General features: G+C 38.5%; 3 protein-coding genes across 9 annotated transcripts in view; 2 read left to right on the top strand and 1 right to left on the bottom strand.

The window, feature by feature from the left end:
* Positions 1 to 1,385: 1,385 nt before the first annotated feature.
* Positions 1,386 to 9,995, top strand: LOC117479515 (protein ILRUN-like). The gene is made up of 5 exons (XM_034126527.1): positions 1,386 to 1,661; positions 3,992 to 4,146; positions 4,257 to 4,454; positions 5,708 to 6,033; positions 8,144 to 9,995. Exons 1-5 carry the CDS (start codon positions 1,498 to 1,500, stop codon positions 8,177 to 8,179), a joined length of 879 nt encoding a protein of 292 aa, XP_033982418.1. The 5' UTR covers positions 1,386 to 1,497; the 3' UTR covers positions 8,180 to 9,995.
* A 1,924-nt stretch (positions 9,996 to 11,919) lies between these two features.
* On the top strand, positions 11,920 to 17,745 carry LOC117479538 (SAM pointed domain-containing Ets transcription factor-like). 2 transcript variants are annotated; one of them, XM_034126573.1, is made up of 6 exons: positions 11,920 to 12,143; positions 14,825 to 15,244; positions 16,248 to 16,445; positions 16,587 to 16,631; positions 16,742 to 16,879; positions 17,476 to 17,745. In XM_034126573.1, exons 2-6 carry the CDS (start codon positions 14,839 to 14,841, stop codon positions 17,652 to 17,654), a joined length of 966 nt encoding a protein of 321 aa, XP_033982464.1. In that variant the 5' UTR covers positions 11,920 to 12,143; positions 14,825 to 14,838; the 3' UTR covers positions 17,655 to 17,745. The 2 variants fall into 2 exon arrangements, with proteins under 2 accessions (XP_033982464.1, XP_033982465.1); XM_034126574.1 differs by having other exon boundaries at positions 16,745 to 16,879.
* A 2,250-nt stretch (positions 17,746 to 19,995) lies between these two features.
* Positions 19,996 to 23,619, bottom strand: part of LOC117479573 (protein kinase C and casein kinase substrate in neurons protein 1-like) — a 39,430-nt gene continuing 35,806 nt past the window's right edge. For all 6 annotated transcript variants that reach the window (XM_034126654.1, XM_034126653.1, XM_034126655.1 and 3 more), the window contains one exon: positions 19,996 to 22,594. In XM_034126654.1, coding sequence (XP_033982545.1) covers positions 22,485 to 22,594 — 110 coding nt within the window. In that variant the 3' untranslated portion in view covers positions 19,996 to 22,484. The remainder of the gene's footprint in view (positions 22,595 to 23,619) is intronic.

Raw genomic sequence — 23,619 nt, forward strand, 5'->3', positions numbered from 1 at the left:
AAAAATGAATCTATATTTAAAACCTTTTTTCAAATGGCATCTTTGTTCTATGTGAAAGAGCAACACAAGAAAAACATATTAGATCATACACATTTTCAGAGGGTAAGATTTATAATTAAAAAACAACCAATTAACTATTATAGATTTGACAATGTATATAATATGAGTGAATCTATGATGCATTTTGTAACAAACTAAACTTTATATATCGTGATCATTTAATTGATGTCACTGAATCTGATATCCTTTTAAAGCCCCCATGCAGAGTGCCATACACCCAACTTAACATGGGGTACTCAACATATCTTAACATTGTGCAGTAACATTATTTTTCTTTTTGCAAATCATCTGAATGTTAGGTTTAAATGTGAAATACCTTGGGATGGAAACCTGGCTATACCTGAAACCTTTTACCTGGCCATGTAGTACGTAGTAGAGGTATATTAAACACTTTAAACAGGTCGAACTGATATCACACCACATTCTTCCCTTGTAAAAATACTATATTGGAAACAATATTATATTATAAAGGAAACTTACTATTCTGCAAAGGGTCATCACAATATTTTACAACCAATAACCGTTTTTTCCATCTCTTCATTGTAGTTTATCGAACTCAACCCTAATAAGTGACATTAAGACAACACAGACATATTTTAGAATGATACAGTGAACATTGTAGATGTGACACAGGGCAAGAAAAGTAGTAAAGACAATATTAAGTACTTAACTAAACTATGGATATAGTTATTATTGTTTATAAAGTGGATGGACTCAAAGTACAAGTTCAACACTGAAATATATATGTTGTGTTTGGAACACGAATAATTTACAAAAAACATAAATCCACCTTTAAACTGAAAGAACATTGTGAGAAGAGAAACAATCAGGTAAACAGACAACCTAAGAGGCATTACAAAAGCAATAACTTGAATATATACTTTGTATATGCTTTATATTCATCGTTATAAGAGGTACTTTATTGATTCCAATTTGGGAAATGTTTGCGTTGCAGCAGCATAAAAATCAATAAAACACGGCATTGCACATAAGTAAAAAATAAACAGTAGAAATAATAATAAGAGTAGAAATAAACAATACTAGAATTTAAATATCTCAAAATAGAATTAAAGCAGCATTAAAAAGTAGAAAATATACAGTAGATTTATAAACTCTGACATTAAAACACTATTGAAGGGTTTACATATATTTATTTGATTTAAAGTATTTGGAAAACATAATAAATCAACACAGAACGAGGGAGTATTATCGAGTAATAATTATCCCAAAATAATACCATGATTAATCTGAAAGTTTCTCTCCTAAAGGCTGGCTCCAGAGAGTCATCACCACACTCTGCTGGCTGATAGGCTGAGCTGCGAAACTGAATCATGTGACATGCGCACTCGGCCCTGTTGTTGAGTTTGTTATGACAAGTCGAGGCCTCGGACTAAATTAGGAAGCGAAGCCCCTGTTTCTGTCCGGGCGAATCGGAAGATGGAGGGCATGGAACTGGACATAGACCTGGACCAGGAGCTCATGCAGAAATTCAGCTGCATGGGAACAACAGACAAAGACATCTTAATCACGGAGTTTCAGAGGCTGCTCGGCTTCCAGCTCAACCCCGCCGGATGCGCCTTCTTTCTGGACATGACCAACTGGTGAGCCCGGGGACTCGTGGGGCCTGCTGTGCGCTTCATGCTAGATATTACTGTCAACTAGCTAGCTTTCTACAAGGGGATTTCACAGTACAACTTATATTTCATCGGTTAAAACATTAAAGTAAACCACAAGGTAGTGTTTTTGTTCATTGTGACAGAGGGGGTGGCTTTACGTTAGGTTTGTAACGTGGATACGACGCTGTAGTAACGTAACTAGCGTTAGCTGAGTCACCATGTTTGCCACTTTTGGTTGCCTTTAGGGACGGTAAAAAGGTAGTTTAGCAGGTATTGTGACACAAAATGATACTCCAAACATAAACATTAACTAACAAACGAGTTCACATTAAAGCGGGTGGGATGTTTGAATGGAAATGAAGTGTTTTATTGTGAATGTGGTGGTTGCTAATAGGAATTGTAGGTTGGCCATCACTATTATGCAGTGGTGTTAAGTAACCAGGTATATTTACTCAAGTACTGTACTTACAAGTATGAGGTACTATTACTTTACAACAGTAGGCCTATCTTCATTTGATGCTTTTTCTCTTTTACTCCACTACATGCATTTGATCTGACCTTAAGTTACTATGCAGATTTGGATTAATGATATACAATATAAACACTTAAGACTTTAGTTACACTTGGACTAAATTCACAAACCACTCAGCAGTAAATACAATAATGTAATTATAATACATTACATTATAACACATTCATACAGTACAACATTTCGAAATTGGCCAATATGCATTATGACTACTTTTACTTTCGATCTTACTAGTGTATCTGGATGCCGATACTGTACTTTTACTGGATGAACATTTTGAATGCAGGACTTGTAACAGAGTATTCCTACTCTCTGGTATTTCTACTTTTCTTAAGTACAAGATATGAGTACTTCTTCCACCTCTGCTGTTATGCAAAGCTAGGCACCACCAGGGAGCTCGTCACTGAACTGATGATTCAAAGTTTATAGCTGATTTTCTCAGTCTTTGCATTGCTTATTGTGTTAAACACCTTTACGTTATCGGCAGCCATGGTGATCAAACGTTATGTCTGCCACTCGACGATAATCACAGTGGAGATCGCTGCTGTTTTATTACGTAACCTTCCCACCTAGTGCTCAAAGCTCATAGTGGTTGTTGTGCAACCCTGGACACAATGTATTATAATGTGTTAATAAAACACTACGAACACTCAAGCTGCGTCTTCCATTGCCACACTGATTCAATTAAACGAGTGAAAAACAATGCGCAAGGGACGCAAAGGTCATATTGAAGTATTGCCTTGGATAAATGTCTCTGCGCAGATGCAGTGTTAAGCCAATGCAGCTCCATGGAAGATAACAGTGTCTCAGGGCAGGCTGTAGTAGTAACACGTGACGCCGGGTAATAGCTCCTCTGCAACGGGCTTTCTAAAAATAAAAACTGCTGCTTTATGGATGACCAGCATGTCACGGGAAGCCCCCATTCGCAATCTCTCTGGGTCTGCAGGCATCTGTTTACCTCAATATATTGCACCAACCTAATCTAAAAAATGCCAAATTATTTTTTTATATAAAAGTATTATAGTACCATAACGTGCGTCCTTGTGGTTTCCAATTTGAGTGCTAGTAATTTGAGTGAAGACAATTATTTGTTTAAATTAGAATTGAATAACTACAGCTTCCATTTTGTTTAGCAGTAAACTGTACCATATAGCTAAGACTCCTGGGTATAGGACTAAAACCATTTATTGATATCGTTTGTTAAATGTCAGAAATAATGTTGACAATTACATTTTTATAGAATAACAGAACAGAAAAAAATATGTAAATAATTGTATAAAAATATACCATGACATGTAAAATATATGCTTTTAAAAAAAAGATTGAATAGCTGTATTGTTCAGTGTAGAAATGTACTAAACTTCTTCATGTGCAATTGCTGGATATATTCTGAGGATTTGGATTAATGTTATTGTAGTTTGTGGATACATTTGCGCTTAAGGTGTTTGGGCAAAGCAAGCAATATCAAGAATTCACACTAGGCTTAAGAAAATTGTGATTTTTCACTGTTTGACAGTTATAGACCAAAAGTTGATTAATAAAAGATATGACCTACATTTCACAAACAAAGGGCGCATTAGTAAAACGCTTGATATGTTGAAATGTAATCCTTATTAAATAACGTATTTTATCAAAATGTCGTAAATAAACTAGCTACTAAATGTGTCATATCTGTGCATACTGCAGACAAATCATGGAGTTTCTTCTACACAAATCATATGTTATACTCATATTGAGAATCTATATCTGTACTGATCACCTGGATTTCTGTCTTCTAATGTCACAGGAATTTACAAGCAGCCATCGGAGCCTACTATGACTTTGAGAGTCCCAACATCAGCGCGCCGTGCATGTCCTTTGTGAGTGACGTGACGATTGGTGAGGGAGAATCAGTTCCACCAGACACACCTTTCACGAAGACCTGGAGAGTACAGAACACAGGTAAGTCTGCTGGGATAATAGATCAGAGGTGACACCAGCTTTATGAATTAAAAAATAAATAAGACTCACATTTCAAGCCAAGTTCAGCACATTCTCTGTGTGTGTTCCAGGTCCAGAGTCCTGGCCTCCCGGTGTTTGTCTGAAGTATGTCGGAGGAGATCAGTTCGGTCATGTAAACATGGTGATGGCGCGGTCTTTAGAACCTCAGGAGGTGGCTGATGTCAGTGTTCAGATGCAGAGCCCTGCGACTCCTGGCATGTACCAGGGCCAGTGGAGGATGTGCACAGCCACCGGACTGTACTTTGGAGGTGAGGACAGAGAGCTTTACAGTAGAAAGAAAATGTGAATTCTTGCAATATGGAATTTATTAGTTAGTCTATCAACAGAAATATTATTGGCCCCTACTTTGATAATGCCTTCAGCAATTCAGTTCCTTTTATAGCAAAACTTCCAAACATTCACACACCCACCATGTGGGTTTTGTTGCTATTGCTTTTTTATATCCTTTTACAAACAAGACTATTTTTGGTTTCTGGACTTGTAGGCAGACAAAATTAAGCTTTTTGGTTATGTCACCTTGAGCTTTTAAAACATTTGTATAGACTACAAGAATACAGCAGTTGACAAATAAAAGTCCTTAGTTGGAACTAAGCTGCCAACATTTCACAAATCACTGTAGTTAACAGCAGGGGACAACGGTTGTTATTTAAAATAAGTGCTACAACTCAAAGAATGGTTGAGAAACAACCAGACGTGCAATCACCGCTAAATGCACTTTAACACAGGGGTATCTCCTCTTGCACTTTATGCATCTCTTGTATCATCTCTTGCACTTAATATGTCGTTGCTGCTATAGTGTACTGCCATGTGGTAAATACTTGCGTGTGCTGCTCTTGCTCTTTTGCATATCATGTATTTATTTTTTGCCATGTTTACAAATGTCATGTTCTTATATGCTGTATGTCAGGGACTACGGATGGAAATCAGCTCAAAGCTAAAATCCGGCATATTTACACTTGAAGCATTATTTGTCTAAAGTGTCCATTAATGTGCATTGTCCCTATTCAAATAAACGATTAAATGAAATGACATCATTTGGTGTGCTTTTCCTTTAGTGAAAACTATAACAAATGATTGAATGGCCTTCCCATCAGCACACACAAAATGCATTAAGAGTCATTCATTTACTTGATTTACATCCTCCTGCAAATTTAAATGTGTGTGATGGATCCCAACAGGAAGTCCCTCAAGCCTATTTATAGAGGGATACTCAATTAAACATTATACTTGGCCTTAATGTTTCATTAACTCCACATAGAGATAATTTGTCACTTTAACATCATCAGTCTCCTAGTGACTTTTATAGAGAAGAATTGCAGACCTGGAGGATATTGTGGGTGTGTGGTCCAGCTTCATATTACAGGATAATTTGTATTTTCAGACTCGTTAGCATCATTATTTGGTAATTAGTTTAAACCTTACACACTTCGGTACATCTTTGAGAGTGGCAGACTGTTAGTGGCTTTGTGTATCATACCGTGCGTTTTGCTTCCTTTGACAGATGTCATTTGGGTGATCCTGAGTGTGGAAGTTGGAGGCCTCCTCGGCGTCACACAGCAGCTTTCCTCTTTTCAAGCAGAGTTCAACACCCAGCCTCACCGCGCTCTGGAGGGCGACTACAACCCCTTCGCCTCTCCAGAGAAGAGCAAGTGCCCCAACAGCAACAACAACAGCATGCACGATGCCAGCGGACACAGAGGCCCAGAGGAACATTGGCAGGGAAACCCCAACCAGCTGCAGCAAGATCAGAATGGACTTTCACACAACTCTGTGGATCTAGTAGCAAACAGTCTACAAAGCAATCTATCAGTAGTATCTTATAACCAGGTAAGACGGGAGGGTTCTCCAGACATGTGAATCGTGGTTGATTTCTTTACATTTCTAGCTCTAGAACCTGGTTGCAACATATAGAACGTTAAGTATCGGGATATTTCTTGAATGCACGTTAAACATACATTTAAAATCGTTAAAGGAATACCAAATTATGTTTTTATTAATCTGAGGTGAAATCTGTTAAAAGTTATCCAAAATTCTCAGGGTGGCAACATTAGATAATTATTTGGATGCTTATACTCTTTAACATATTAAGCTGCAAAGAGGTTTATTCCTCCCATGTTCCGATGTTTTGACTAACAAGACTAATGCTACGTTCCACTAAGGAATCATTGTTATCTTAGTTCTAGTCCCAGTTTAGCAAAGCAAGATTTATAGTTAGTAAATCCACATTTAAAACTAAACCGCTCATAAAACTCAGGTGGATCAGTTCTCTCCTTTAGTTAAAAGGCAGTCATTTTTAAAGCATAACCTCTTCTTGTAAGTTTAACACATTAAGTTTGTTGCAACAACATGTAATCTATATTTAGAGTAATAACTGAACTGATGTTTGAAGAGAAGTTCACAGACAGGCTCGAGAAGGCAGTCCACACATGGCAACAAATCCAGAAAGGTTAGATGATAGCAGGTTCACTTATGGCGCATTTCCACTACAGCGCGGTTTAAGCGTGCCGTGCCCGACCCGTTTTTGGTTGCGTTTCCACTTGGCGTAGTTCCGGCTAGCGGGTACTATTTCACAGTTTTTCTGGCCCCATAAAATCGAGGTTCTTTCCGGGCCAACAACCAGGCTGAGTCGGGCTGAGTATGCTAAACTAGAGAGAGAATCGCTGGCAAGGGGGCTACAACTAGAACAAAATGAACATATTTGACCGTGATTTAAAAATTGTAATACACGTTTCAAAATGATGCCGAAGTAACAACATACTGATACCGGTCAGTAAAAACCATGAATTAATGCTTTGGCAAGTCTGCAGACAGACGGCAGGCGAAAAACCTTTTAAAATGCGTGTTTTCTGAATGGAGATTGGCTAAGCTAACGTTGTATATGCTCCTACCGTCCACACTCACAACGGCCTACAGACATAAATAAACCAGCGACTGTACTCACCATGACACAGGCAGTCTGTGGTTTGTACTTTTTAACTTTTGTCTAGTTTCTGAACAGATATGAGGAGCTGTGAGCTCTGAGTGCTAACAGCTAACGGCTGACGTTGTTTTTCTGTGGTTCGCATTGAAGATGACGTCACGGCTCCGCCTACACTGCGTTACTATAGATACTACCCCAGTTCCTAAACTGTAATGGAAACGCAGCATAAAGTGAGCCAGTCCTAACAAGGCCTAACTATACCGTACTAAGCCGAGCGAGGCCCTGCAATGGAAATGCGCTATTAGATGTATTACCTGGTGCACAGCCCTCCTGTTTCATGGCCGTCATGATGTTGCTCATTAGCCGTGTGTCCAGTCTTTGAATATTGGTAAAGCGGTGTCGTTCCCACATAGTCCATTCACGTCCATGTTCACTTCCAACCGGTACATTTTTTATTCAAGCACTGCAAACTTTAATAGAGGTTTGTGGTAGTCATCTGAGAAGAGCATCTTGCTGCTAATTAGCTTTAGCTCAGTAGAGCGTTGCCATTCACTGAGGTCAAGGCTTGAGCGGTTGGTAGGCCACGCTAACAGAGGACTGAGGAAGTCTCAAACATTTTGAAATATGGCAAAATCACACTTAAGTAATAACAAAAGAGAATAGTTTCAGTGATTCAGTGATCCTGGAGTAGCTCCTCCAAGTTTCTCAGAGAAGATGAGAAGCCTCTTTACTGTAAGAAAGCAAGTATTGGGAGAACACAGATTGGCAAACATGACAAACTGGCAAAGAGCTGGTTTTATATACTGCCTGACTGATGAGATCATTAGTCAGGTGTGTCAACAGCTGGAGATGATTGGACACCTGGTGGACAGGTGGAGAACAGCAGGTCTGGAAGGCAGATTGAACCAAATCAAAACGACTGAGGCCGCTTTTGTTGAAATGTTAGCAGTCATTTATCCAGTTTTCTATTATCCTGCAGCCCTACTGTCTGTTTGTAATCATTTCTCTTCCTTACAGGGTATACAGGAGCCTTTTCCTTTCGGGCACTCTTAAATCTTGGGACTTGTCACAGTGAAGCAGCACTGAACCTCTGGAGTCTGTCACACCAATACAAGAAAGAAGATGCTTTATCAGTAGCTGGTAAAGAGTGTGGAGATTCAAAAAAAACTTTATGCAAAGACCAGCTACACTTTGACAAACCAGAGGCCAACGCTCCGACGTGCAGCTCAACAACATCCCACCACTCACTGTATGCACGTGTGAATGCTAAGTTAAAAATGAGTGCTATGAGTCTTTTGAGTGATAACTTCTTTCTTTTTCTTTTTTCAGATTTTTAGTTGTCAGAGTGCAAATGAAATAATGATGACGGGCGTGTGTGTGTGTGTGTGTGTGTGTGTGTGCGTGTGTGCGTGTGTGTGTGTGTGTGCATGTGTGTGTATTGTGCAACCTGAAAGAGAGACTATGGAGGAAAAGCCATTTATTTTGCCAACTGATTCTCCAGTTTCTGCTCTGACTCTTGATATATACATTCATTTTTTCTGGACCTGTAACTAAATCAAAAAAATATGGACATCTCTGAAACCAACCATTGGATTTCTTTATTTACTTTTTATCTTTTAATATCCACTTTAGAGTAAGGGGGACAGCCACATGCTTTGGAAATACATCTCAAGGTCCTTCATGGCTTGTGCATTATGGGCAGTCATTTTGATGCTTTCATAGTACCTACCATTTTTAAATGCGATGCAATTTCCTCCACTGGGGGGGGAGTGAGACATTATTCTATCAAACAGAAGATAAGAGAAACAGATATTTACAGTATATCTAAGTTTATTCTGCCTCATTGTACAGACATTTTCTTCTGGATCTGGAGCCAACCATTTTTATTATGCCTTCTATAGTCAGGTACTTTATATATATTCATATACAGAATATTTGCAGAATATGATGCAGTATTTAAAAAAAAAAATCCCTGTTATTGTATTAAGCTTTTTAGTTTTGCTTGGAAATAAAACACAAGATAAGAGAATAAAGCATTTATGACATACGACATTGAATCCAAGCCATATGAAGAGCGGTAAAAACATGACTTCATAAAAAACAAATGTTCTTAGTCTGAATTTCTATTTGAAAAGCTGTCATAGAGTTTATCATATTAAGTTGAATGTATTTGATGAATGTAGTAGAAGATCATTATTTGGAAACATTCATTTACCCAAAGATACAGCATTGTATATTTGCATTGAAGTGGCCGTTTTATTAGTATAATTATTGTTCCGAATATCCCTGTTTATTGTTAAAACGATGCTTACATTATGCCACATTAGAGTCTGCACTTCATAGTCGAGCTCATTAAACACATCTGATCCTTGTTGATGGTTTCAGATGCAAACTGAACTGCACCAGTGACAGACGGCTCTTTGCATTGTTACTGCATATCTATTTGCACTAACTGTCTGTCCATGATAAGGCCTGTCTGTGTCCCACAAAGACAGTTATGTCCTGAAGGGTCTGTGACTTTATCTCATCATCTACAGCCCGAGTGTGAGACCACCTCTCCAGGTAAACCCTCTGTTATTGAGGCACAAACTGTAAGCCCCAGGGTTACTGCGCTCTGACAACAGGACAATACTACACCACGTGTTCACGGTATGAATGTTCCTCCTGGCTCTCGATGCCAATTCATCAGTATGATATTTAGTTCTGAGTCTCTCTGGGGTTTCCACTGGCCAGATTGCAGAATGAATCAGTTGGCATTAGACTCATACAACAGCACATTTTTGAGAGTGAGGAAGTGCAAACGGATAAGCTTTTTCCCCCTGTATGTTTGATGAATGTTTGTATGATTAAATTATCACTGAAAACTCAAGTCTCGTGCTCTGTCTTGTTATAGTGCAGAAGAGTTTATTCACCATTTCCAGGAGTATAAACCTCAAGGCGTCAGATCTGAATTGAGGATTAAACAAAACATGATTTCTTATTTCCACATGGTCAAATATGGTTAGATTTATATACTTTTAAACCTCCATTAGGCATGTTTTGTATTGTGGGATATGTTTTCTTGTTAGCAGATCTGTATCCGTTTTCGTTCACGAGTGATGTTATTGAGATTAAAATGATTTGATGTACAAGGACATGCAGCAGATATAAAATGTTCTTTTACACTGCTTTAAATCTTTTTCTGAAATAAACAGGGGCTTGATTTGTATTTCAAGGGGTTTACAGTGGCTTTTTGGGGGATAAAGAAACACTACATCTACATTAAAAGCCTGAAACAAGACAGTACTGCATAACAAAATTAATTTTTACCATAAAATAAACCTGCAGGCCTTCTAATAGTGAAGCATAAACTCAGACCTATTGTGCTGCTATATATTCAGAAAGGGTTATATAATATTATGACGAGTGCAGTTGTCTCAGGTGTCAGAGAGCACTCCACAAACATAACAAATGATAAGGGAGATGAGAACAGTTTGTATTGGAGGTTTATTTGAAGAAAACGTTAAACCTGCAAGAGACAGGTCAAGGTGAGTATGTCTCAGATAAGATGACATGTCAGCCTGGAGGTTTCAAACAAACTCTTCTGAGGTGCCTCACAAATGACACGGGTCCATTGTGTCGATTAACGGCCCAAACTGTCTGAAGGAGCAGCATGCACTTGACGTGCACAGTTTCAATGTTGATTTTAGAGTAAGGAACAAAAAAACATTCTAATGTTGCAAAGTAAACGCAAGATTAGCTGCTGAATTACTCATTGTAAAGATCCAAAGGACTAAAAGTCTTGTTTTCAGTCAGGGAATAACCTATTTATTCTACTTTATCAACCCATGTAAGTGTGTAAAGCTGTAATTCTGATCCAAAAGCTCTTTAAAGATGATGTATATGGGTGGAAACACATGCAACACCTCTTTAGAATAGTTCAACACGACCACACAAATGCTACTGTTTAGTTTAAGCAAACATTTACACTCTCTCCATTTCTCTTTCCCACTCCCTCCCTCTGTGTACCAGTTATTCAACCTTTCTGATAATAGTTTTTTAACCTTTCAAAGCAGCTATTAACATTATTTTCCTGTGGATGATTTATTGATATTTTATGAATACTCTAGATATCACGTCCTTATAGCCAGCCTTTCTGATGTCATATGAGTTCAGAGTAAGAAAATACACTGATCCCACAATAAGATCTTAATAAGATATCTGTATTTCAGTGACATATTATGCAAAATATTAGTCTTTAGGCTATTTGTACTCATCCTTTTTTCATATTTTGAGTCCCCAAACAGGTCCTGATAACTATTTTTTTCACCATGGTAATTTACTTTCATTTCCTTTCCAGGAAAACATAACACTGCTATTTGCTTAAAGTTGGCTAAAATAAACAGTGGAGCAACGTGATAGTATTCGTCGAGTGTAGCACCTCATTAAGTTTTATTTCTCTTTGTCTGTGATAAGTTTCAAAGCTCCTCTGGTCTAAACTGCTCCCCACCTTTTACACACAACAGTGCACTTTTACATAATAACACCCATGGATCAGATTGAGATTTTATATATTTATCTAAAATAGTTTTGTGTTCACACATTTTGAACATGCTTTTAAAGACTCTGTTGGTGCCCCCATAGCTCCCCCCAGGCTGATAAGACTTCCCTAGGTTTGTCAACTGAAGGGAATCACCATGCAAATACTACCTTACGGCCCCAGGTCATTATTTAGTAGGCACTTAAAGCTACCTCCCTCCTCGGGACACACCCTTTCTTTCAGAATGTATATGTCACGAAGGCACTGTGTCCCTAATACGTCAAACATCAGGTGGGAAAAAAGGTGTTCAGATAGTTGGAGTGAAGAGAGAGTGAAGCAGATCCAGCTGTGCTGCACACGAGACACATCTGCACATCCTCACCTGGGGGCAACATAGAAACACAGGACCCTGACTTTAGGAACAGGTGAGGAGACGAGCCAGGCAGAGCTGAGAAGAGTCCTCTGCAATTAAAACTCTGCTGAAAACAACACAACAAGGTAAGACAGTTCACAACAAGACTCAAAATAATCGGTTATTACTGCTACTACTGTTAATACCACATGATAGTATCTGCCACTTGCACTGCTACCACTTCTTTGACCATGAAACATTCAAACCAATAGCTAAGTAAAAGTAGGAAAGCTTTCTGGAACTGTGCTCTTTCCCAAATCTTCATTATGACATACAGCTTTTCCTGTTTGCGGGGTCAACATGTGAAGTCCTTTCTCACAGAGCTTTAAATGGATCATGAGAGTTTTTAAAGTAGGAGCAGTAATGACGTCATGAATGAACACTTGTCATTGAGTTTTATGGTCATTTAAAAAAAATTGTGAAATAGTTTGTGTCATGTGCTGTTTTCCCTAAATATATATTTCGTTGTGGAGCTGTGTGTTCCTTAAAGGTCTATCTAGGCAGAGGCATTAACAAAATATCTTTGGCTTCAAGTGTCACAAATCAACTCTTTAATGTCACACATGCAGCCAAATTTAGACTAGTATTAAGAAGCAGACCCTGTGTTACCAAGCCAAGTCCCAACGAACTGATCTACTGCTTCAACTTTGGTGCTGGTTCATGTTATGCTTTCCCCTATACGGTTTTACATACATTGTTTCAAATAATTACAATCATTTATATTAAACAGTTATAGTAATCTCAATAGTTACACTGCCATGGCTCACTGGGACACTTCATTTCAATAACAAAAAGCCATTGCTAATGTTATTAGAATAAAACGTATCTTTATCAAATTTAACAATTCATACTGCTGTAGAAAAAACCTATGGATAAAAGAGCCAAAAAAAGCCCTCTTTTCAGAGTTTAATTTACTTAACGATTCATAAATTACCTTATATTATATTTCTGGTTGCTCATATGTTGATTTTGTATCTGGTCAAAGCAGAGTCAGTCCCAATGTCGAAGTTATATTACATGTATTTATTGAAAATATATCAAACTTAAATTGATGTATTTGAAATCTGGATGCAGACAATAATCACCTGTAGGCAAAACATGTTTTTCCCCCTTTTATTATCTTAAAAGCATATTTATAATTGGATAAAAGGCCATAATCACATTTTGTAAGATAAAAACCTGTAACAACACACACACAGACATTTTGCTGAAATACACACATTAACTCACAAAGGTGTGTAGTCAAACAACATTTGTCCAAAGAACAGTGGAATGCAACCATGAATGACCACAGCTTTTCATATCGACTCTATGCCTCTCATATCAGTTTGACTGCTATCTAAAGAGGTGTACAATATAATTCAACAAATAATAGACTTCTTTAATGAGCCTGACGCTTTCTTTTGAACACACAGAAATATATTTCCCAATAAGAAAGGATAATCTAGAAGTAACCATTTTGGTTTGTTTATAATTATTCATCTCCTGTTTTGGTAATCCTGCCACATTATATGCACTCAACACAACTCTCAAGATAACTTTTCTGGTCATTTTGGAAAATTAATAGGTTATCCCTAGGCAGTAAATACCCGTAATTAACCTCATTATTGTCATCAGTGCCTCCCCTTGTTCTACAAACATACTTAAGCAACTTTATCAGTTATTTCTAACCCCATTTTATCCAACAACTCCAACAATAATCCAACTTTTGAGTGATTTATCACACCACCTCGCTCCATGTGCCATTGTTTTGGACCGAAGACCAGTCACCTCATTATCAGTCTACCTTTCAGTACTTCATTCTCAATGTTTACCTATATTCAGCATAATGAGTCTGATAATGCAGGTACTTTTTTACACATCTCTTGTCATGCATGTTTGTCTTTTGGGATGTTATATATACTGTTTTCTTTTCTGCTGAGAGCAGTGGAGGAGAAAAGGCAAAAAGCTATACGGATTAAATAGATGCGTATCACTTGAAATGAAAACAGGTGTATTATTCGTCAAATCAAATACTGACATACCGCACCACTCCCAACCCAGTGAACTGTTCTCTTACTCATACCTTGCTGAATACGCTCTAGCGACTTATCTCTTATCCACAAATGATGTGTCCCACCCTTTATCCAACCCCTCTATTCTATCAAGTTTTTATTTATTTTTGTATCAATTTAAAGACCTGATATTCCAGGAATAAAAGCACTGGGTGTTACATTGAGATACTATCCAGACTTTTTGAAATGTCAGTAAGACAAACACATTTATTTTGTATTAGTTGTTTGAAAAAAGGTGTGATTTCATGTCTTTATCTGTAGTTATTATCTTAAAGGTGGGGTAGATTGCTTTGTGGTATTGTTGATTGATGGTGAAATTAACAGTAAGTGAGGTCAGAATTCAACACATGCTGAACTCGTTTGGCCTTGATGTTCTTTCAGATTCAAACGTGAATCAGAATGTACTTTTTTGAGTTACTTCGAAACACAATGAAAGTCAAACAAAGAGTTTAGCTTCCATTTTAACAAACACACTGGCTCCACTTAGCAAAGCTGGAATGACAGATTCCTTACTTCAAATATACGTCCCAGCTGAGCAAATACCTTGGAACAAATATCAAGCTTATTTTTAGGACTTTTACTATTTAAATATTGAGCATTTGGGCAGGGTGGCATCAGTGCAACTATGTCAATAATGAAAATGTCAGGTAGGGTGTAGATTGTTTAAGAACCTGATGATAAGATATCATGACAGGTCTTTCTTTTTTTCACAGTTTTTCTAACAAACATGAGCATGGGGAGTCCAGGCTGTGAACACACTGCATACTCACCTCTGTACATCAGCCCCCCTCACTCTGACGCCCGGATAGCCTGGCTGGACGAGGCGGACGACATCAAACCCCCCCGCAGCTTGTTGGGGCTTCCTGAGCTCAGCTGGACGGGGGTCTACCTCCCCTGCAACAACATATTAGCTATGGAGGAGAACCCCTGGGTGCTGAGGATGACAGAGTCTCCTGCCGCTCCCCCATCCAGGACACTCGAGGTGAGCCAAGCACCAGGCCAGACTCAGACTCCCTCCTATGAGATGGAGGGTCAGGTGGAGGAGCACTGTCTGGAGCAGGTGCAGACCATGGTGGAGTCAGAGGTGCTGAAGGATGTCGACACGGCTTGCAAACTGCTCAACATTGCACCAGGTAGGCCAGGATACTATACAACATGTGCAATATTATTATTATTAATAATGTGCAATGATAACGTGCAATTACGTATCTGCCACTACGTTTTTTTCACTACTAAATACAGGTAATATTTACATTAATTATGTGACCGTCTATGTTTCATGTTTCCTGTAGATATTTAATTGCTCTTTTTACTGCACTTTTAGTGTACAGTTTTACTATTATGCTGCTGTGTTTATTTTATTTTTGTAACTCTGGCACAACAATTTCCTTCGGGATAAATCAAGTCTTATCTTATCTTATACAATTACTGTTATTAAAATAAACCAAAAAGAGGCATTTGAATAGCTGTTAGAAAGTGTTGGCAAAAGTTGTAGTGCTGATAAAATACAAATGTAAAAGCATTCATTGTCTGTTGCTCTCACACCAACTTCCAGAGTGAACATCAAAGACCCAGCCCACCTTGTGCAAACGTTTCTGTTGACAGACGATCATCTTCCCTTCTCATGAACTGAGTCTTATCTGGAACCTTTAAAACATACAGTGCATGTGTGGTTATTTGCTCTGTAAACATCACACTTCTTCTCAGGAAGTAGGAAACATACATGAGGGCCATCATTTCATTTCACATCATTTGAAATAGTTAGCCAGTGAATTGAGAGTAGCATGATTACATTATCGATAAAAATATATGTTGTTATAAATGGTGAGACAATTTAAAAGACAAATAAAACCAGTCATGTGGTCTTGACTCTAAAACTAACTTGATTATTCAAACAGCAGTTTTAGGTTTGTTTCTCTGTTCTGGTTTCTCTGTTTCTTAAAATGTTATTTTTTTGTAATGTAAAGTTAATCAAATGTTTGATAATTGTTCTAACTCTTAAATCAAGAATAAGGCAATTATAAAACAAAAAAAACACATATCTGTTAATGCCCTATTGGACTGAAGTTGTTATACCATGTGTTCTGACCTTGTGGTGAGTTGTGTAAAATAAACTCTTTGTGTTTCCCTCTTTAGACCCGCTGGACTGGAGCTGTGTGCACGTTCAGAAGTGGCTGCTCTGGACCGAGCACCTGTACAGGCTGCCGCAGGTCAGCACCTTGTTTCAGGAGATGAACGGGAAGGATCTGTGCTCCATGACAGAAGCAGAATTCAGACAACGCTCTTTGCAGTTTGGAGACATGCTGTATGCTAATCTGGACATCTGGAGATCTGGTAAGAATAACAGGAACATGGGGAAATTAACCTTCATCATCTCTCAAGTTATGCAAATAAGGAAAGTGTAATTATGATGCAAATGAAGTGTGAGAAAGAGCTCCTTTGATGTAAACAACTCTTTATTGTCTGTTTGTTTAGCTGCAGCAATGAAGGAGCGCTGTCCACCTGAAGACAGAAAATCTGGTACGCTCTCATTTATAACTAGATTTTTAACTAACTAACGCAATGATTTCTCTAATAAAAATACTGAGGTAAAACAAGGTGAAGTTTTCTGATAACCTCTTCTTCTCCAGCAGCTGATGATGACTCCTGGTCAGATTTGATAAGGAACTACCCCAGCCAGCCCATACACCTGTGGCAGTTCCTCCGAGAGCTGCTCCTAAAGCCTCACACCTACAGCCGCTGCATCCGCTGGCTTAACAAGGAAAAAGGTAAGGTGATGCTACATGCTAATGCATTATGAAACATGTATTTAATGTTTGAGAATAAATGCAAAACTGGGAATTAAAGTAAAGTGACATGAAAGAAGAGTAAAACATTGAGAGAATAAGCTAATTTGTTTTGTTGCCAAGAGTTAGATGAGAAGATCAATAGGTACCTCTGTCACGCCTGTGCGCTAAATATAGATGTTAAGTAACTAACTTTAGCTTAACATAAAGACTGGAAGAGAAGGAAACGGCCAGTCTGGCTCTGAAGGAAAATAATCTTCCTCTTCAATGCAAGTCTCCGGGCCCAGCCAATAAATAGTTCAGTTTGTAGGCCTAACCCCTTATAAACCATAACTTACTTTTCATGTCGCTTGTTGAATGGCTTACACACACCAATTCTATTTAGCTGATGAGCTTGACTAGCTTTTTCCCTAGTTTAGTTTCCTACATTGTTTAAGCTAAGATAACTGTCTCCTTGGTTTAGCTTTATGGGTGGTATCTATCTTCTACCTTCTCAGAGTGGTTTCTATACGCACACCCTGATGAAAAGACCACTTCAAAATCTAAACTGAGTACATTTTTGTTTCCTCCTTCCAAAGGGATTTTCAAAATAGAGGACTCAGCTCTTGTGGCCAGGCTTTGGGGCATCAGGAAGAACCGCCCGGCTATGAACTATGACAAACTGAGTCGCTCCATACGCCAGTACTACAAGAAGGGCATCATCCGAAAGCCTGATGTTTCACGCAGATTGGTCTACCAGTTCGTCAAACCCGTTTGATAAACCAAAGATATGCTGGACATACCAACCCAGTCTCACGGCATTTTGTGTTATAGTCACGAAATTAATTTAATCTATTGATTCGTGTTCACCAACACGATTTTCGCATTTTTTTCGTGTCACACAGAACGATTTTAAAAGCAATGTATTTCTATTGGTAGTATGTTTCGTGCCTGCAACACGTCTTTTTGTCCGGTCGGGTCTTGGAATACCAGAAGCTGTGTGGTTCATAAAAACATGTTCTTACTCAATATCTTACCCTAAGCCTAACCCTATCCCTTTTATTTTAAATTGTATAATGTGGGAGTTTTTTTGCCGTCCACGAGGAAAAGAAATGGGGCAAAGAGCCTCAGAATACTGAAATCTGTATTTTTTGTCATCTTTTTTTCCTTCTAATTTGTTATTATTTGGTGCAGGCACGAAACATACTACCAATAGAAATACATTGCCTCTAAAATTGTTCTGTGTCAGAATATTGAAATCTGTATTTTTTTTTATCTGTTTTTCCTTCTAATTTGTTATTATTTACATTGCTTTTAAAATTGTTCTGTGTGACACGAAAAAAATGGCGAAATTGTGTTGGTGAACACGAATCAATAGATTAATTTCGTGACTATAACACGAAATGCCGTGAGACTGTGTTGGACATACAGTAGAAGTAACATAAACCTTGAAGCTGGTTCATTCATTGTACAACATGTTTCATTTCAACTGTAAAGACTGCCTACTGAACTATGCACTCCTGCCTATCATGACTATTTTATTATTCTTTATACCGATTATATTTAATTTGTCTTAAGCACTCTTGTTGAAATGTAATTTTGGTGTGATGCTTGGTTTCTCAGAAGGACTTATATTTGAAATAAATATTGTTAGTTTGCTTTCTTCCAGAGAACTAACAGATATTTACATCACTCTTCATACAGTGTAGCTGGTGCTAGCAGTCAGCTAGCTTAGCTTAGCACAAAGACAGGAAATGACCAGCCTGTTTCTGCCAAAGGTTAAAAATCACGTGCCTGTGAGCACCTTTAGTACTCAATATTTAAAACTTGAATCTTGTTTTCTTAGTGAGTTTGACATGTGCTGGTAGGTTAGGTACATTGGACATAGCTAGGCTAGCTGAGCTAACTAGCTGCTTGTTTCAGCTACAAATGTAGCATGCATAGGCTACATTGAAGTGAGCGGTGTTAATCTTCTCATCAAACCCCAGCCAAGGAAGAAACTGTCAAACTAATCCTTTAAATTCTCCTTTTTTTGTATAATGACACTTTTTTGTTATTCCTATTCACACTATTGGCGCATTTCCACTGCAGGGCCTCGCACGGCTTAGTACGGTATAGTTAGGCCTTGGTAGGCCAGGATCACTTTATGCTGCGTTCCATTACAGTTTAGTAGATGGGGCAGTAACTATAGTAACGCAGTGTAGGCGGAGCCGTGACGTCATCTTCAATGTGAACCACAAAACCAACATCAGCCGTTAGCTGTTAGCAGTTTTCTGTTCAGAAACTAGACAAAAGTTAAACAAGTACAAACCACAGACTGTCTGTGTCATGGCGAATACAGTCGCTGGTTTATTTATGTCTGTAGGCCGTTGTTGTGAGTGTGGACGGTCGGAGCATATACAACGTTAGCTTAGCCGATCTCCATTCAGAAAACAAGCATTTTAAAAGGTTTTTCGCCTGCCGTCTCGTCTGCACTGCAGACTTGTCAAAGCATTAATTCATGGTTTTTACTAACCGGTATCAGTATGTTGTTACTTCGGCATCCTTTTCAAATGTGTATTACAATTAAATCACGGTAAAATATGTTCATTTTGTTGTAGTTGTAGCCCCCTTGCCAGCGATTCTCTCTGACCATTCAGCAGTCGAGAGTGTTTACGTCACTAGTTTAGCATATTCAGCCCGGTTGTTGGCCCGGTAAGAACCTCGAATTTGGAGGGCCAGAAAAAAGGTGTAAAAGTAGCCCTGAGCCGTAACTACCCCTAGTGGAAAAGCAAAAAAAAAAACGGGCCTGGTTTGGCACGGCACGCTTAAACCGTGCTACGCACTGCAGTGGAAATGTGCCATAAGTTGCAGAGCAATTGCCAAAGTAAATTCATATTTAAATAAATCTGCCCTGATGGATATTCCTTTTTTACATTTCTATCTTTGGGATTATGTTCAGGATCCAGAATAAAGCAATTTATAACCAATTGTCGTCTCTAGTAATAGTAATAATATTATACATAACAGGAGCTGTCCATACAAAAAACACACGGACACTAACCTTTGCTTTTTTCAACAAACTTGTTTCCCCTTTCAAACCAATATCGCAATATCGACACCATCACAACAAATCTGAGTCGGTTTTTCATCTCTATTTTCATTATTATCTGTGATCATAATCATCTTTATGCATATTTAAATGAACTTCTTGTTACATCAAGATGAACAGGCACTACACCAGTTAGGAGATAAAAGTACATCACTAACTATGAACATACATCTTCTAGACCGCTAATATAGGGTTTCCACAACATGAGCTGCTGTCCCCTGTGTGCATAAGGAAGAGATCATCAACATAAAAAAGCATTTACATGTACACCTTTTTACTGCCTCAACATGGTTAGGTCTCATTTTTCAACTCAACACAGTTGTACAGTTACAATAGAATATAATCTTTAAATTACATCGTCATATACAAATCTGACAGCGTGGGATAACGTCACGCTTTTATGATACACTGACAATTCCATTGCAATGAAATTCATACGATATATCTATTATTTAACATGTTTCCATTGCTGATATTTTAATGAATCACATTTACATGTATAACACTACATTTTGTCTTAATAGTCAATCACTTGCAGTTTTTTTGGGAACTTTTTTTTTTTTCCTTACATTACATACATAACTCATACGCACTCGATGAAGAAGTTTTCCCCCAACATATTAACCTGGTAATGTGGAGCATGTGTTTGAATTTGCGTGTTTGTGTATATCTTGTGTTAAATGTATGTGTATTTAATATGTATGTGTGTGTTTGTGTGCATACGCGCATCAAGGAAGTGGGACAGTTTAATGATAGGAGTCCTTTTTGCTATGCTGGACAGCTTTACCCTAAGACACAACTTGTGAGCTGGTGATGTGTTTCTCCTCATGTGTGAGACCCAAACCTGTCAAATCCTGTTCCAGACACAGAGCTAAACACATCTGACTGCTGTTGGTCCAGTGACATTTTAAAACTTCAGGACAACTAGGTTATAAAAAGCATCTCTCCCATCTAATCAGAGATTTAGGTGCAACCCTTTGCATGATAACTCACTTAACATCAGATGCAAATTCCTGGTATTATTTCATTTCTATGTAGCAAGATTTAAAAATAACCATGTAATGCACTGTGCAAGAGTCATCTTCCAGGCAGTGCAATACTGGTGACAAATGTATTCCCTGTGTCATTGTGTGGTGTTTTGCGGACAAATTAAGTTTGGGTGGACTGGGAGGCAGCTACAAGCTGATTCTCACTGAAGCTGTTGTGATATGTAAAGTTATTGCATGGAGAGAAAACAGAAAGGTGATGGTATTGGGGCATTCTTTGGCTCAGCAGGGAAACAGACCACATAACTAGTGCTTTTTGCTAGGTAGGGCTTTAAATGACGGTGGAGAACCATGTTTAGACAACATGCCCTCTTTCAAGCCCAAACATACATTCATGTCCTGTTGAAGAGGCTTCGATCTTCAGACAACCGTCAGCACTACAATAACATGCCTCCATTGGCCTCTTGCTCTGGTCAAATGTGCCCGGCATTGTTCAGAACCCATCTCCTAAAACCCAAGAAGATGACTTGATCCGGGTTCGCTCAGAGGGAATGTATCGTGTTTCTTGTAAGCAGTAGTGAATTAAAATGAGACCTGAATCACTGAACCAAGAATGAAAGCTTCTGCAGAAACTGTTTCCTTTCCTTGGATTGCATGAAGATGATATTGTCAATGAGGTTGTGATGCTAAGAAAAGAAACATGTCAAAAACTAAACAAACAAACACAAAATCAGTTCATCAACAAGCTTCCTTTCATGAAAACAGAAGCATGTCCAGAAGATTGTGATGCTAACAAATGACCTCTGCATTTGCAGTAGAAGTGTTGCATCAAGTTGAAGCCGTAAGAAGGCTGCAGGATTCAGGGAATGCAAGTTTTTTGCATAGCACATGCTGCTATGCAAGTTCAGAAACAGTTAAAACACATAGCACTGCACACACTGGAAGAGAGGTTGGACCAAATCACAAAGAAAAACGAGAACAAAAATAGAGGATACTGTTTGTGGTACTTTAACACTACACAGCATTCCAGATGTAAGAATGACGACTGACCACACACAGCATTAAAAATGCTACACAGAAATGGCATCACACTGTATATACACAATGCAGGTTAGAGAAGCTCGTCTTTGTCGGATGGGTATAACTGATTATATTATCTTCCCATTTTCACAAGAGAAACGACTGCAGCGTACTGCAAGTTTAAATAAGCTGCATTATACGTTAAATACAGCTACACAGAGAAGCAATGTGTTCCTGCACTGACTTGATGGTATAGTTGAGTGTGTATATACTGGAATAACTGCTGCTCCTGTTTTTAAATGTGAAAGTCCACCCACCCCAAATGCTGGATAAAATATATTATACTGATATATTGTCTTTTAGGTTACTAAGTTTTTATTTAGGCAAGACTGCTCGGCGCATCTGTTGGGCAAGGGATGTGTTGCTCTTTAGTCTCTGGTTATGTGCGGGGTGCGATTGGACAGGACAGTTCAAGCTGCTTCCAATGCCGTGTCCTTGTCCAGTAACGCGGCTAGATTGGCTCGACGTAATTGGCCGGGTACAGTCCCTCTCGGCCAGTGTCCAAGCGACCTCTACACCAGCCTTGCTCATCTTCATCCTCAGTCTTGGTCAGTTCATCACCTGTGAAGGAGACACCACTCCGTAATCAACACGCAGTCCTCTGTCAAAAAGTGAATGTAAACCTCAATTATGATATCTGTGAACACCACTCCATACAGTCTGTTTTTCTACTTAGGGCAAAACTAAAGGCATGAGTCCAAATGAGTCTCAATTGGCACATCTCTGTACTAAGACTTGCTTTTTTGAGTGCATAAGTGCGTCACACAGAGAAGTAGGGCAAAATGCAGTACCCAGATTGTGCGCTCATAACAGTAAACAAGTTTGAGTTTGAACGTAAAAACGTCTCACGATATATGATAGCCATCTTGGCTACGTAACAGAAGTGGAGGAACCAGCAGCGGTTGCTCAATGCACTATACAAATATAAGTTATGATAAAAGCCATCAGTATGTGAGGATATGGGCAGGCTGTAATTGCTGGTTTCTGCAAAACAATAACGTTGCTAGCTAGTTAGCCTGTGTCACACTATGCAAGTGTTGACAGTATAAAACATGGCAGTGCACTGACGGAAATATCCAAATTGAGACAGGGCACAGGTTTCTCGCATTCCCAGAAAAAAAGACCCAAACATTTTTTCTCTTAATCATTTGGATTTTGCATATTGTATCTAGTTACTTAAGAAACTGTTTGACATTTTGGAAATGTTTGTTCACATGTACGCACAATACTTTGTTTGATTCACACATGCACAACTACATGTGTGACCCAATACAATTCCTGCCACTGGTTTCATAATTTGCACTGTTGCACAGGCGGAGAAAAAGCCCCAAGAAAATCAGCAATATGACAAAAAGGTGCAAAGAAGAAGAAGACTGATCGCAAGTTAACATGGATTCAGACAAGGCAGGCTTCTAAAGATTATAAAAATCAGCTTTGCAAATGAGAAAGTAAGTGCATCTAGTTATTTTTTAGTGCAAAGCTTGTTTTTAAGTTGTTACTCATGTCACTGCGTCACTATTTCCACATCATTTCCCACACACCAGCTCCTTAATTGGTGGAAAGTGCCTGTAATTTGTTTTCCATGT

Source organism: Trematomus bernacchii, unplaced genomic scaffold (assembly GCF_902827165.1).
Source record: "Trematomus bernacchii unplaced genomic scaffold, fTreBer1.1, whole genome shotgun sequence".
NCBI classification, from domain to species: Eukaryota; Metazoa; Chordata; class Actinopteri; order Perciformes; family Nototheniidae; genus Trematomus; species Trematomus bernacchii.

What these genes read in the sequence shown, in the direction of transcription:
- LOC117479538 (XM_034126573.1), top strand. Translation starts at nt 14,839, where the DNA reads ATGAGCATGGGGAGTCCAGGCTGTGAACACACTGCATACTCACCTCTG. An exon ending in ACTGCTCAACATTGCACCAG is followed by an intron (nt 15,245 to 16,247) that starts GTAGGCCAGGAT and finishes TTCCCTCTTTAG; the next exon opens with ACCCGCTGGACTGGAGCTGT. An exon ending in TCTGGACATCTGGAGATCTG is followed by an intron (nt 16,446 to 16,586) that starts GTAAGAATAACA and finishes CTGTTTGTTTAG; the next exon opens with CTGCAGCAATGAAGGAGCGC.
- LOC117479515 (XM_034126527.1), top strand. Translation starts at nt 1,498, where the DNA reads ATGGAGGGCATGGAACTGGACATAGACCTGGACCAGGAGCTCATGCAG. An exon ending in TTTCTGGACATGACCAACTG is followed by an intron (nt 1,662 to 3,991) that starts GTGAGCCCGGGG and finishes CTAATGTCACAG; the next exon opens with GAATTTACAAGCAGCCATCG. An exon ending in CACCGGACTGTACTTTGGAG is followed by an intron (nt 4,455 to 5,707) that starts GTGAGGACAGAG and finishes TTCCTTTGACAG; the next exon opens with ATGTCATTTGGGTGATCCTG.